Source organism: Atractosteus spatula, chromosome 3 (assembly GCF_055471065.1).
Source record: "Atractosteus spatula isolate fAtrSpa1 chromosome 3, fAtrSpa1.hap1, whole genome shotgun sequence".
In the NCBI taxonomy this organism is placed as follows: Eukaryota; Metazoa; Chordata; class Actinopteri; order Semionotiformes; family Lepisosteidae; genus Atractosteus; species Atractosteus spatula.
In genome coordinates this window covers 38,430,956-38,445,032 of record NC_142708.1, presented here as the reverse complement: position 1 = coordinate 38,445,032, position 14,077 = coordinate 38,430,956, and the positions used below count along the sequence as shown (strand labels likewise).

The window sequence follows — 14,077 nt, the reverse complement described above, 5'->3', positions numbered from 1 at the left end:
AATAATCCAGGCACATGTGGTTAAACAAATATTTATTAATGATCACAAACTAAACTAAACAAAACAAAACATACAACACACAACTTACTCTATGCACAGTACTTACAAACAAGATGTTTCAAAGGCCTAACATTCTGGTCACCCAAAACCCAAGTTCCCTACAAACACAATAGCACACTCTCTCTTGCAAGGTTCAAATACAGATGGAGCCATTCAAAATGCACGGTACAAACCCATACCGCGGGCATCTACGCGTGCGCCACCGCGCCGTACCACAGTACGTGATTGGCTGGCCAAAATGACCGATAGGGGCACACTTGGTGCATTGGTCGGTAGTGGAAAGATTTAATCATTTAATCTCTTTACTGTGCACATTTTTATCCACTTAGTATTGAATATTTATGTGGAATTTTACCACTAAAGAATAAAAGAATAGGAGCATAACGCATCTGAAGGTCATATACAATATTAATTTAGGAACATAAACATATTACTGTATGTAAACTGTACTGTATATGGCTGGTCTTGGTAGTTTAAAGAAAAAATACACACCAGTCTTCCATTTCTCCCTAAACATTTTAAGCATCAAAGTTTTATAGAACGGTCCCCAAATATGCGATTGCTGTATAAAATGATGTATAGAATGCTCCTTCTGACCATATTACTGTATGTTTATATACTTTGTAAAAAATTGATCGTTTTAACCTTTTCTGCGAATACGCCCATTATCGGATTAAACAAAAGCATACTTTTAGAATTGGATTAATAGGGATTATAATATGGATTCGCGGATCTAAATAAATTAATAACGGTATAACTATATTTCTATATTAATATGTGTATTGCTGTTTCAGTGCGTGTCACATGACTTGCCTTGGTGGCATGACAGCTTAAGTGACTGATTTATAAGCGTGAGGTCGGGTGCTCAAATTCAGCAATCGCTATGAGGTTTCTTTTAACAAATAAACATTTATTTGAAAAACTAAAATAGCAAATATTATGGACACGACAGTATATTGACATTTTTTATATTTCTAAATATCACAACATGTTCGTACTGTATGTACACAGCTGTATCGCAGGTTGTAGGGCGTAAATCCACGTGAACCCGAAAGCCCTACATTAATGTTGTGCATTCGCCTGGCGCTGCGCGGTTTTCACCTCTCTTTGCGGGAGTGCTGGCTGTGCTGAATTAAACCGGTTTCACAGGTATTTTCAAAGTAGAATAGGACGAGTCTTCCAGCGAAAGACACTCCACCTTCCCCCACGTACACGTTTTCTTAGAAAAACAGATTCACAGTGCGAAGCTGTCAGTCTTCTGTGTAAAAAAAATCGGTTTGAACACCATGGGGGCTGTTTTTAATAAGCTTTTTAATAATAGTTTTATGTACAGGCTGTGAATAGTTTCACAAGTAGAGGTCTTTAAAATTAGGCTGGGCAAACAATTATTTTAATTCTTAAAAAATAAATAAAAAATTAGATATAATGATGTGTTCCTACTTGGACATTATGCAAAAGCTATAAAAACAGGTTTTGATAGTTAATAACCACTTTTCATGCACGAAAAACGGGTTTTTCTTCCTCGTGATCAGCTTAGAATCTTTGTCTACGCTGTAAGGTTTTTACTTCTTAATTAAACATTTAAAATACACGAATTTCATAAAAACAACACATGTTTCGAATAGAAAAAATCATATTCTGTTGTCTTCCTGGTATGTAGAACAGATCAGCAGGTCTTTTTTCCCCAATCAGAGGCTCTGAAAACGGCATGCTGCCCACTGCGCTGTGTCAGAGGGGGAGGTAGCACTGGGAAGGAGAAAGCACGGAGCTCAGTAATGCACAATAGCTGTAAAGCACCAATCGCGTTCATAACTTAGTGTTTAAAATTAAGCAACGTAAATCATTTTCTTTGACTTCTAAGTCCCTTAGTCCAAAGATGAGAAATGGAAGACTGGTGTGTATTTTTTCTTTAAAATACCAAGACCAGCCATATACAGTACAGTTTACATACAGTAATATGTTTCTGTTCCTAAATTAATATGTTTTATGAGCATGTGAAAGGCATGGTGAATCAGAGATTCTCAAGATTTACTTTGTATGATTGGAAACGAATGCGTGAATGACTTATGGACTTAAGGAATGGCTTTATAATAACAAAAGTGGGTTTGTTTGGCCCAGTCATAGTCCTGACTTGAATCCTATTGGGAATCTGTGGAAAGACTTGAAAACTGATAAAACTGACAATCTCCAAATCTCCAAAAAAAGACATCTCCAATCAATTTGAGAGAACTTAATCAAGCAAGAAGAATGGGTATAAATTGCACCAATCCAGTGTGCAGAGGTGACAGAGGTATACAGTTGGCACCAAAGGGAGCTTCCACAAAATATTGAATCAATGACCCTGAATACATATGTATGTTTAGTTTTTACTGACATTTCCTTAAAAGTCTTCAGCTTGAGCGTTCAGTTTTTGAATGTAATTATAAGTTTATCTTTTGACAGTTTGTCTTAGAAATGTATTCTCAGACCACAGGCTATCCTGTTTTTGTAATTCAGATTAACATGATCTCTTCTATGCATAGAGGTAGTTTTGGTTATTTTAACTGTGAAAGGGATTGTCAACATAATGTATGCAGTTTTTGTTTAAAAGGAGCCATCGATGGATTTTAGAAACTGAAGGTCTTAAAGCACAATATTGGGTCCCTCAGAGATGAATTCTCTCAACACCCTTCTCTCAAAAGCTGACGTTTTATTCTCTCAGAATAAAATATCAGCACTATCAAAAAAGCGTTCCTTCTCACATCATCATTATTTTTTAAATTATTTTTTCTGCTGTTTTTTCTCTGCGGCTGTATATTCTGTATATCCCCCTAAGGCTGTTGGGGCTTGAAATGGCAAAATGGAAGTATAAGGGCTGCCAACAACTAGCTAAAAAACAGCATGCACAGATGCTCATTACGTTCCCAAATATAATCAGCTTTACAATTCTGCTGGGCCAGCTGCCACCCATTTGCTGCCATCCTCTGAAATTGAAGTCACTGCATTAATATGTACAGACGCAGCCATTCAAAACGAGCGAGGTACGCTGCGGTAAAACGCGGTCACAACACGTCATATAGTGTCATACTGTTTCATACCGCAGTTATGATAATAGTGTATTGAATCACCGCCAGGTGGAGCTAATAAAACTTAACCTCTCATGTACAACATTTGAGCTTTTTAGAAATACCAAAAAATTCAATATAGTGTTGAAAATATTTATTATCAGTAATAACGACGGTAGTAGCATCTTCAAATTATTCGTTGTTATTAATAAATGACTTAGCTTTGAATATGTTGTGATATTTAGAAATATAAAAAATGTCAATATAGTATCCATAATATTTGCTATTTTAGTTTTTCAAAAAAATGTTTTTGTTAAAAGAAAACTCATGGCAATAGCTGGGCTTGATCCTCCGACCCCAGGCATATAAGGCACACGTTTAAGCCATCACCCCACAGACATCATCACGTGGAAAGGAGTGAAACTGAAGCAGACATATCCAAAGAAAGTATACTACTGTGATAATTTGAGCTACAGTACATGAATATAATTATATCGTTATTAATTTCTTTAAATACGCAATTCCATATTATATTCCCTATTAATCAAATTCTAAAAGTATGCTTTTGTTTACTCCGATAATGAGTGTATTCACAGAATAACTTTTTACAAAGTATATAAACTTAATATAGTCAGGAGCACATAAAAACGTTTCCAAAATAACCACATGTGAGACTTTGACGCTTTAAATGCTTAGGAAGAAAGTGGAATACTGGTGTGTATTTTTTCTTTAAACTACCAATACCAGCCATATACAGTGTACATAATATGTTTATGTTCCTAAATTAATATCATTTATGACCATCAGACAGGTTATGCTCTTCTTTTTGTTCTTTTTATGCTCAGCTACTAAAATTTCCCTTTAGTTGTAAAATTCCATATAAATATTCAATACTAAGCGGATTAACATGGATTAACATTACATGCACAAGAAAGAGGTTAAATGATTAAATCTTTTCACTAACGACCAATGTACCACGAGTGCCCCTGTCGGTCATTTTGGCCAGCCAATCACATACCGCAGTACAACACAGTGACCTGTGGGTAATGGCGTGTGGTACGGGTTTGTACCGTGGATTTTGAATGGCTGCATCTGTAAATATAACATGACAGAAATACCAAAAAGGTTAGGAAATGACAACAGGAGTAAATATATATTTAAGAAGAACATTGTTCGGAAAGACAAAATAGAAGGAATGGTAGGGTGTGATTTTATAGTGCCTTGCAAATGTGTTCAGACCTTTCGTATGCTGAAATGACAAAATGATTAATACATTTTGTCAGAACTCTGGCTAGTCTTAACAGAGAACAGCAAAAATGTTGCTACTAAATTACCAAACAAGCAAGGTGGGCCAAATGACTTCATCCTGATTGCCATCTTAAAGAGGTAAAAACTGGTGGAATGTTGGCAGAAGTTGCAAAGGATATGCATAATTTTATATGTAGTGTTTGTATAATGATCATTCATCCCACTAACTCAGTTGTGCACAGTGGGTTCGTGTAATGTTTGCCTTTGCCTGTTCTTCCTGGCAGTACTGCTCCATTTTTGACAATTTTACTGGGCATTGTTGGTGGTATGCACTTTTCAAGTTGTCATAAATTTTCTGTTGCATTCAGGTCAGGACTTTGATTAGGCTACATTTTTGTCAAAACACTCCAGTGTGACTTTGATCTTGTGCTTTTGGTCTTATGATTTTCAGCTTTGTTTTAGAATAATTGTGGACACAGAGGTTTTTCTCTTGCAAGCTTCTGAGAATGGTGCTAACTGAGTTCTTTGCTGTTTGCCATCCAACCCCCCGATGTAGTATTTGGTTTTTGCATTTAAACCACATGATTTATGTGTCATTTGATAACAAATATTCTATCACGTATGCATGATCATTTTTGTTTTATTGCAAATTCTTTTTACTTATTTCTTAACTCATTGCTCAGTGTTTTTTTTTTTTATCCTTCTCTCTTGATCAGTGCTGTGGTGTCAAACAAATGACAAAGTTCAGGTGTCTGTGAAGCAGAAGTCCCTTTATTCATATGCATATGGAAGTCCGGCTTGCAACCACCAGACTTAAAAAATAAGTAGCTGAAGATGGTCCTTTATACTTTAAAACACAAAGAGTTACTATGACATATTCTAAACAAATGATAAAACGGCAACACCTGCCAATTAATTATATCTAAGTTGCAGACTAGACAACAGTTAGTTCTTTTCATATTCTGGGCGTACAGCCAGCTTACCAAAAACACGCCCCTTATCTTACTGACCAAGGACAGGCAGCATCTTTATATACATTTGAGCACAAAGCCTACGTCAAGCCACTAGACTGCATAGTTTGCAAAAACATACAAAAACAAGAAAATGATATTATTATCTCAATTCCCGGGTGTCTCTCTTATCTCTTCATTCTTCAGTGCTTTGCAACCAATTCATTGCTTACTTTTTCCAAAACCTTCTTGGTATTCATGCTGAAATTAACCTTTGTCTTCAATTTGTGGCATTAAATTCAGTATCTGAGGGAACTTGGACATATGCATTTACTATGATGTTACTCTTTTTATTTACTAAGACATCTTTTCAAAATGCTATTTTTTATCTAAAACAATTGAGATAACTAATATGCCGAAATTATTTAAAGATTAAAACAACATTCTGACATTAAGTTCATTTCCGTTAAGTATAGTTAACTGTGAACACTATAGCAAGAAGAGCATTCGCATTATCTGATTTGATAAAAGAGGTGGATTTCTTGTTGTAAACTTAAGGACGTGTGTCACAGTGCCCAGTTTACTGTTTTTTTAATGACTTTTGAAATCTTTTCCATTTAAGAAAATCCTTGAAATTGTTTCTATGAAAGCCATAAACAGTGGAATTGATACATTTAACGAGGTTAAGAATTATTTTGTCAAAAAGATGTTTTTATCGGGAAGCTAATATAAATAATAACTGTGTGCCAGCAATGAATGGGTTTTATGGGGATTTCATTGCAAATTGTAAAGGGGTGATAACAATCATAACATTATTAATTTGTGCAAAAGCATTAAAACAGTTTAAATCACTTCTTCATGAGCTGTCATCTGAGAATGGTGATCTTCTACCACACACTGACATTTGTTGACTCAGCAAAGGCAAAAAAATGTTGTCAATTACATTCAGTTGTTCATACTTCAGAATTCAGATTTGCATACTTCTCTCAAAAATCAAAGCTTTGATGGAGTCAAACAAGGAAAGTACTGTCCAATATCAACCATATTTTTCATAGATGCTTTTGGATTTCTAACAGATGTACAGATCTAGCCATTCAGAATGCACACAGCATAATGCAGAAAATTGCAGTATACGTACCACAACACACCACACCACGCTTTTTTTAAACTATGCTGTTATGGGACTGCACTGTTTTGTAAAGCCACCAGGTGGCACAGTAAATGTTTAATGTGGTGTATAGAAGCATTTTGCCTGTCAACAGAAAACAGCTGGTTTTGAATCCCGAATAATGCTAAGCCCCTTTGGACAATCTTTTTCCAGTTATATAATCTAAGTTATATACTGTTTAGACTTTTATTAATTTTATGCTGGATATTACAGTATGTTAAGTATTAAATTAATTTAAACAAGAAAGCAAGGCTATTTTACAGAAACAGTTTTATATATGTATAAATTAGTTTATCATTATAGCTTGTGAATGCTTCTTTCAGGTTTACATCCCCATTAAAATAATATATTTTTTGTTTTAATGCAAATTTCAGCAACAAGTAATCAGGAAACAATTTTATTTTACATTTTCATGATAAAAATATATTTTACATTTTACAGTACAAACTGTACTGTAGTGGCTTTAAAACCATTTGGTATACTGAATATACCATATATTTATATGGTATACCGATCACACTTCAGTTCATTGACGTGTACACTACTGTTTTTGTATATTTGTGGATATGACTTCATGTGATAACATTTTTTTACTCTGCAGTTTATAGTCTAAGAGTGGGACTACCACTAAGACTAAACCTGTGCGTAACCCCAACAACCACATCACTGGTACAACACACATGTATAACAATTACAATATTAGGGCGATAAACAGTAGAACCGCAGTTATATTCTCCTTTGTAATAACAGTTACAACAGATACAAATCTTTTTAAACATTTTAAAACATTTAAAAGAGAGTGTTGAAATGTTTGTGTGTGCTGTAACAGACCACCATTTCTTTGGATCCAGCATGTTGTTGTGATTGAGTAATAAAAAACTTTTATATTCATTTTTAGTTTTCTAAAATGAACGAGATCTCAGTACTTTTGTGTTCACGAAGGAGGTGATCCTGTGTGCTGAACAGCATGAGAATCGACAGGCTGGAAAGTTTGGAGTAGATTCGCGGTCACAACAGATATGATAAAGTTTAAAAGTCCTTGAGGCAGCTACAAAGTTTAACATTCCAATTAAAGAATTCTGAGTGTCTAGTGTCTGCATTTCACGGAGAGGAATGGGTTTACCATTGTGGTGTTGTCCTAATCATTTTCCTTTATGGTAGGTGGCATTTTCTTTAATCTCATCTTTCCAAAGAACCCTTGTATCCAGACATGAAACCCTCAGACCCTCAAAGTCCTCTGTAGCATTACTTTTATGATGTTTTTGTAATGTTTATGTCTCAGAAAAGAAAGCTGTCAATACAGTCATTACTTTTTACAGAATAACCGAATTAGTTGGACCAACAGAAACATCAATTGCACCAAGACAAAGACCAAAAGCTGCAAACACCAATGTGCTGCCGATCCACAATTCTGTGACTCCTGTGAAAATGACAGTTCCTTCTGCACCAGTGAGCAATGGACAAAAAGGTGAAGAACACAAATGGGCAACAAACATTTTCTAATTCTTATATAAGTACAGTGTCATTATATTTGCTCTATATCTTCTAATTTATTATTTTTCTTTTATTAAAATTAAACTTATACATACTTGTACATGTTGGGAAGAGCTAAGATTTTTTCATCATGCAGCTGTGCATGACCAGTATTTGACCAGTATTAGGGTTAAGAAGTTTATAGTTGTTCCTTATCATTTGACAGTCAGAGCCATTTGCAGAATTGGTTTAATAGGCCCCATCATTATTTTTTTCTTACTTTCAAATTGTATTATTCTATAAGAATGTTTGTCAAAAACTACGGCAATGTTATATTGATACCTGATATCAACTGATCTAGGCATAATGGATTAATACAAGTACACCTATGTAACCTGTTGATGTTTTGCTTTTTATTATTTTCTAGTTGTGTCAGCACCTGTAAACGACCAACCTGTCTCACACGTTCAAGGGACAAGTCAGCAGCACAGAGTCCTCCAGCAGCTACAGCCAGGAGACCTGCGGCTACAGCAGCTGCAACAACAGCAGCTCCATCAACATCAGCAGGCACAGCAACTTCAACACACCTATCTACAGCAGGTGAGCTCTGAGCAAGATCCTGGAAGTGTATGCTTAGGTATCAAGACAATTAGTAACACTCTGCATAAATTCTAATTTCCTGTACCCCAAACCTTCGGCTGAATAACTTCTTTTAGCTAAACTGATTGATTAATGTCTCCTTAGCATTCCTGAATCTGGAATGTTGTTAATATATAGAAATCTTGCAAGTATCTGAGTTTACCAAACTCAATTTTTGAGAAGCATAGCAGTGAGTTTTTTATGTGGTGGCACACTTGTAGAACTTGTACACTTTTAAACTTACATTCTAGACTTTTTTTTTGCTGCACACGAGTATTTTTGCAGTTTTGTAGTATCACCATTTTGACTTGGAATTGATGACATTTATATGTTGTAAATGTTTTTGAAACGCATACATGCTGTACGTTTACGTGTTGTACCCATTCACAACTCTTTTCTAATTAATTATATTGAATTTTATCAGCAGATGCAGCTGATTTTTCAGTTTGCATAGTCTTACCCAAATATGTGCAATGACCTTTAAGCCTTTAAACATAGCTTTAAAAGCCCTGATAAAGTATAAAGCTCCTAAGACTAATGTTGTTGTGTTTGTCAGAGAAATCAATCACGTGGTTATTTTAATGTTTTGGCTGTGTTGCCTTTACTTCTTTTTTCTGTAATTTCAGTGCAATGACAGCATTCTATAGAACAGTCAAAGGAGTGGAACAACCCAGGTTCACAAAATACAATAAATGTGCAACATTATTCATATTGACAGCTGCCAGATTTAATGTGGAGATGATAAAGCCAGGTTTTAAGAACCATTTATGTAAATGTATGCATTTATTAAGAAGCACTTATGTAGGAAGTTCTGAGTCTGCTTTGGAGATTCATGCTAAATTTTAATTCAAAGGGTTTTGACGAGATGAAACCCCTTGAGACGTGCCCTCTTGTTTTTAACTGGAAGAAAACGCATTAGAATACACATACATTGCTTATACAAATAATAGTGCCAGTAGTTCTTGAAAGAATACCATACATACAATAGACTGTAATAATGATACAGAAATACTAGGAGTGATTATACATTTGATTATAAGGTGAGGTTAACATATGATAAAGAAAAATCTAAAGAAATAACAAAATAATATTGGAAAAACAGTGTTGTGCATTCATGCTACACAAAGGAAAAGGTTCACAAATGCTCTATCCCCATGTACTCAATTAGATTTCTTAGGAATGATAAAAAGACATGCTGAGATTAATTTTATAGAAAATTACTTTTGTGTTGTATATGTTTTGGAGCATGTTCTGGATTTGATACTCCCTCCAATTTGATCTAAATCAATTGAATGAAACATGGTTGAGGAACACAAAAATGTTACAGCTCTCAGTATAATACTGGGATCCCCAAACAGATCTTGGAAACCCCTGGTAGAATATAATGCTTAAGTCTCTCAGTCATACCTGTGGCCATTGATTTGGTTTTCACAGGTGAATTTTTTGTTTTTCAAAGAAAACTTTTTTTTTAATGATGGGTTGCATTCATCATCGTAGGTACAGATGTAGCCATTCAAAATGCACAGTAAAACCCTATCCTGCGGGAATTGATTTACAGGCTACCGCAGTACGTGATTCATTGGCCAAAATGATCGACAGGTGGTGCCTGTGATGCATTAGTTGTTAGTGAAATGATTGCTTCATTTAAATTCTCTACTGTACATGTTTAAATCTGCTTAATATGGAATATTAATGTGGAATTTTGCAACTAAAGGTAAAGTTTGGAAGCTCAGCATAAAAATAAGAGGAGCTTAATGTCTCTGAAAGTCATAAATGATTTAGGAATATAAATACATTATTCAAACTGTATATGGCTGGTAGTGGTAGTTTAAATAAAAAATAAACAATAGTATTCATAAACATTTTATGCATCAAAGTCTTTAACTTGGTCACTTACTGTGGTTATTTTGGTAAAGTTTTAAAGTGCTCATTTTGACTATATTAAATTTGTATCCTTTATAAAAAGCTATTTTAACCTTTTCTATGAATACATGCGCTCGTTATCACAGTAAAAACGTACTTTTTAGAATCCGCTTAATAGGGAATATAATATGGAAATTAATAACTTTAATTAACTTTAACTTTAATTAATTAACAAATTTAAGGATCTGTATATAATATATTTCACTCAAAGTATTACCATAGTCCACTTTCTTTTTAAACCTCTGCATCAATTTGACTCATTCACTGATGATTTCTTTGAAATTTTTTGCCTCTCCTTTTCAGCAAAAGCTTAAGCTACCAAGTGGTGCGTTGGTACAGTGGCTTCAGTGTATGACTCACATTCTGGAAGCCGGGGTTCAATTCCTGCTCAGGGCACAAGTTTTCCTTAACAAATAAACATTCATTTTAAAAAAAAAAGTAAATATTATGGACACTATAATATATAACATGTTCAAAGTTAAATTATATCAACAACACGAATGGGCAAACGTGTATACTGCCAAGAGTGAGAGTAAAAAAACTGTTTAATTCAAGTCAAAACACTTTATTCAGTGGGGCAATTTAACACAAGCCTTTACAACAAGCCTTAAAACAAAAATGTAAATATTATGATTATAATCAAGAATAACAAAGTGGTATTAAGAAGATCACCAAAACTATAATAATGTATCTGATCATTATTAACAGTATTAATTTCTTAATAATAAATAATAATGTCAAACTTCATGTATCTTTTTCAGAGTCATTTGTTTTCTCCGGTTTTCATAACCTTCGTTTTCTTATTAAAACGCCTATTTATGAGACACAATGTTTCAGATGTCAATAACTTTGCAAAAAGTGACACAGAGCCTTCAAACTACAGGCATTTTAAAGATTGCGATTTTTGAACATTTTCACAGCTTTTATTTAAACAATATCTAATACCTGGTTGCATTTTTATAAACCTTAGTTTGAATAAAGCAGATCCCAGGTGTAAGCGAGTTCATAACGCTAGAATGCATTATGCTACATTTTTATGCATTAGGTGAAGCGTTCAGAGGTCTCTCAAAAACCTCTGAGAGATATTACAATATAATATTGTATGGCATGATGAGCAACTGATGATTCTTTTAATTTTTAAAGAAAATAAAAATTAAGAAACAATAACATGTCCCTACCTAAATTAGACACTGCATGACTTTAAAAGCCATAAAAACAGGTTTAGATAGTGAAAAACACTTTTTATGCGTGAAAAATGGGTGATTTTTCTTCCTCAAAATCAGCTTAGAATCTTTTTGTAAGCTGTAAGTTTTTTGTTTACTTTTTAATTAAACTTTTAAAACACTTTAATTTACTAAATGCAACACATGTTTCATACACAAACAATCACATTCTCCCCTCTCCCTGTGGTGTTAACCAGATCAGCAGGTCTTATTACTAAAAGGTGAATGAATGAACCTCCATACCATCTCCAGGATACTCAGAAAGGAGGGATTGTTTTGTTCCAGCCAGCGCATTATCACCTCACAGTAGGAGGAAGGGAAGTGGGCTTTAATTTCACTCTCCATCAATACACATTTCCAATAGTCACTGATTATTTCTGCTCAATTACATGATAGCTACAGTACAGTCAGATAGATTTTAAATTCTTTAAGCAACACTAGCTGTTTTTCAAATTCACCGCCCCCCCCCCCCTAGCCGGGTCTCACCTCTTGCTGTTCCACACAAGCAAATCCCATCAGGTCAGATTCACAGATATACCTAAACGGCAATGAACGGCAGTGTGATCATATACTGTATTAATATACTGTATATACAGTATGATACCATATAGTTTCAAAGACACTACAGTGCAGTATGTGAAATTTTTTTCTTAATCCAAATTTAAAGTTAGATTTCTCATTGATTAAATTTGTATAAAGACAAAGTATAGATGTTCTTAACGCAGATGTAGTGTAGGGGTTGTGCATTTACTGGGACAATTCTTAATTGTAGCAGTAAGTCACAAAATGATTCTTTTGATGGTATTATAATCCAACCTTGCGGGATAACTCAAACAACGCACACACACAGGTACTAATACACGATAATACATTTATTAATACATAAAATGTGCATATAAACATAACAGATCTTATCGTGAGGGTTAGCAGAATACCAAAGACATATTTTCAATCACGAAGAGTTACAAATATCAAGAGGGACATACATTCAGTATACAATTCATTTCGTAAATGAACTTGGTTACAACTTCTACACTAGATACTCAAAACAAGTACATCACTCATAGGAATTAAATTGATATCAACTCTGGTTGGGATAACAATTGAATTCTCGAGCGGTAATGCAGAATGTTGAATACTCATCCAATCTGTGGGGATTCAGATCTCCCGCAGACAAAGAACCAAAGGCAGGCTGGTTGCTGTGTCCAATCAGCGCTCTCTGGCTCGGTGCCAAGCAGTGCTGTTGCGGCTGGAGAGGAATTCCTGTGATGCGCTGCTGATGCTCTCTGAAGACTGGCTAGTTAGTGTTGGCTGAAACTAACAGAGTTTGTGCACAGGAGAAAAGTGACTGCGGTTCCCAGCAGGTCAGGAAGAAGACCGGTTCGTTCCTGATGAAGCGCTAGTTCTGAATACTGATTCAGCTGTCCACAGTTCCGACCTGTTCACGAGGCTTGCTGCTGATGCTAACCTCAGGTGGATCCTTTGGTTATGTGCTGGCAACCTTCGTCCTCGCCTCTTAGAACAAAGGAAAGTTCTGGCACTCGGACACACTGGCCGTTACGTGGTGGTCCGGGCTGAGTCTGAGGATGCTCAGGTGGAGCTCTGAGGCTAAATGTCCAGCAGGCGCACTGCGAGAATGTCCTGCGCTTGGGAACTGTGTTCCCTTGGGAACTGTGCTGCGCTTGGGAACTTTGCTTTTCCAACTGTTCTGCCCTGCGAACCATTCTATAGGCTCTCTGTGTTGCCTGTTTTTCCTGGAGGAAATGTAGGTTGTTCATTGGTTGAAAGTTTCATGTGCATCAGAGACCCACATGGGGTTAACCTGCCCAGCCAGTTCCTGATTGGCTGATGATGAGTAACCATGCTCTCTGACCTTAGGGTCGTAAACCAACTTTGAATAACACTTTCCCTTGGAATCTCAGACTTTTAGGGGCCGAAATGACATTTGTTAAGGTGGTTGATGGGTACCAGCTTTTGAGAGCTGCTCCTTATCAGGACACTCTATCAGCTAGAAAAACACCTTAATTGTGAACTGTATCAGGCACCACTGAGATGAAGGAGAGAGGGACTGGCAAGGGAGCAGAAAACTTAATTCCTGTATTTTAATAAGCCTCGCCACTACACAGATGTAAATCTGAAAGAGGCACATCGCATTTACAACAAGCTATAATAAACTATTTTTACAGATGCATCTATGTAAAAAATATAGCCAAAAGGATTGCTCTAAAGGTTAAATTCCAAGCTGAAAAGACATGACTCGACGTGTCTTTTCTGTAACTCTTCACTTTAAAGCTCGTCCGTGGTCATTCATTATTAATATTATTAATATCTTCTGTATTGCATTAACAT

At 35.4% G+C, this 14,077-nt stretch overlaps 1 protein-coding gene across 1 annotated transcript in view; it reads left to right on the top strand.

The window, feature by feature from the left end:
- bmp2k (BMP2 inducible kinase) overlaps nt 1–14,077 on the top strand; it is a 131,265-nt gene that overhangs the window by 79,808 nt on the left and 37,380 nt on the right. The window contains exons 10-11 of the mRNA XM_088910372.1: nt 7,790–7,938; nt 8,371–8,543. Coding sequence (XP_088766498.1) covers nt 7,790–7,938; nt 8,371–8,543 — 322 coding nt within the window. The remainder of the gene's footprint in view (nt 1–7,789; nt 7,939–8,370; nt 8,544–14,077) is intronic.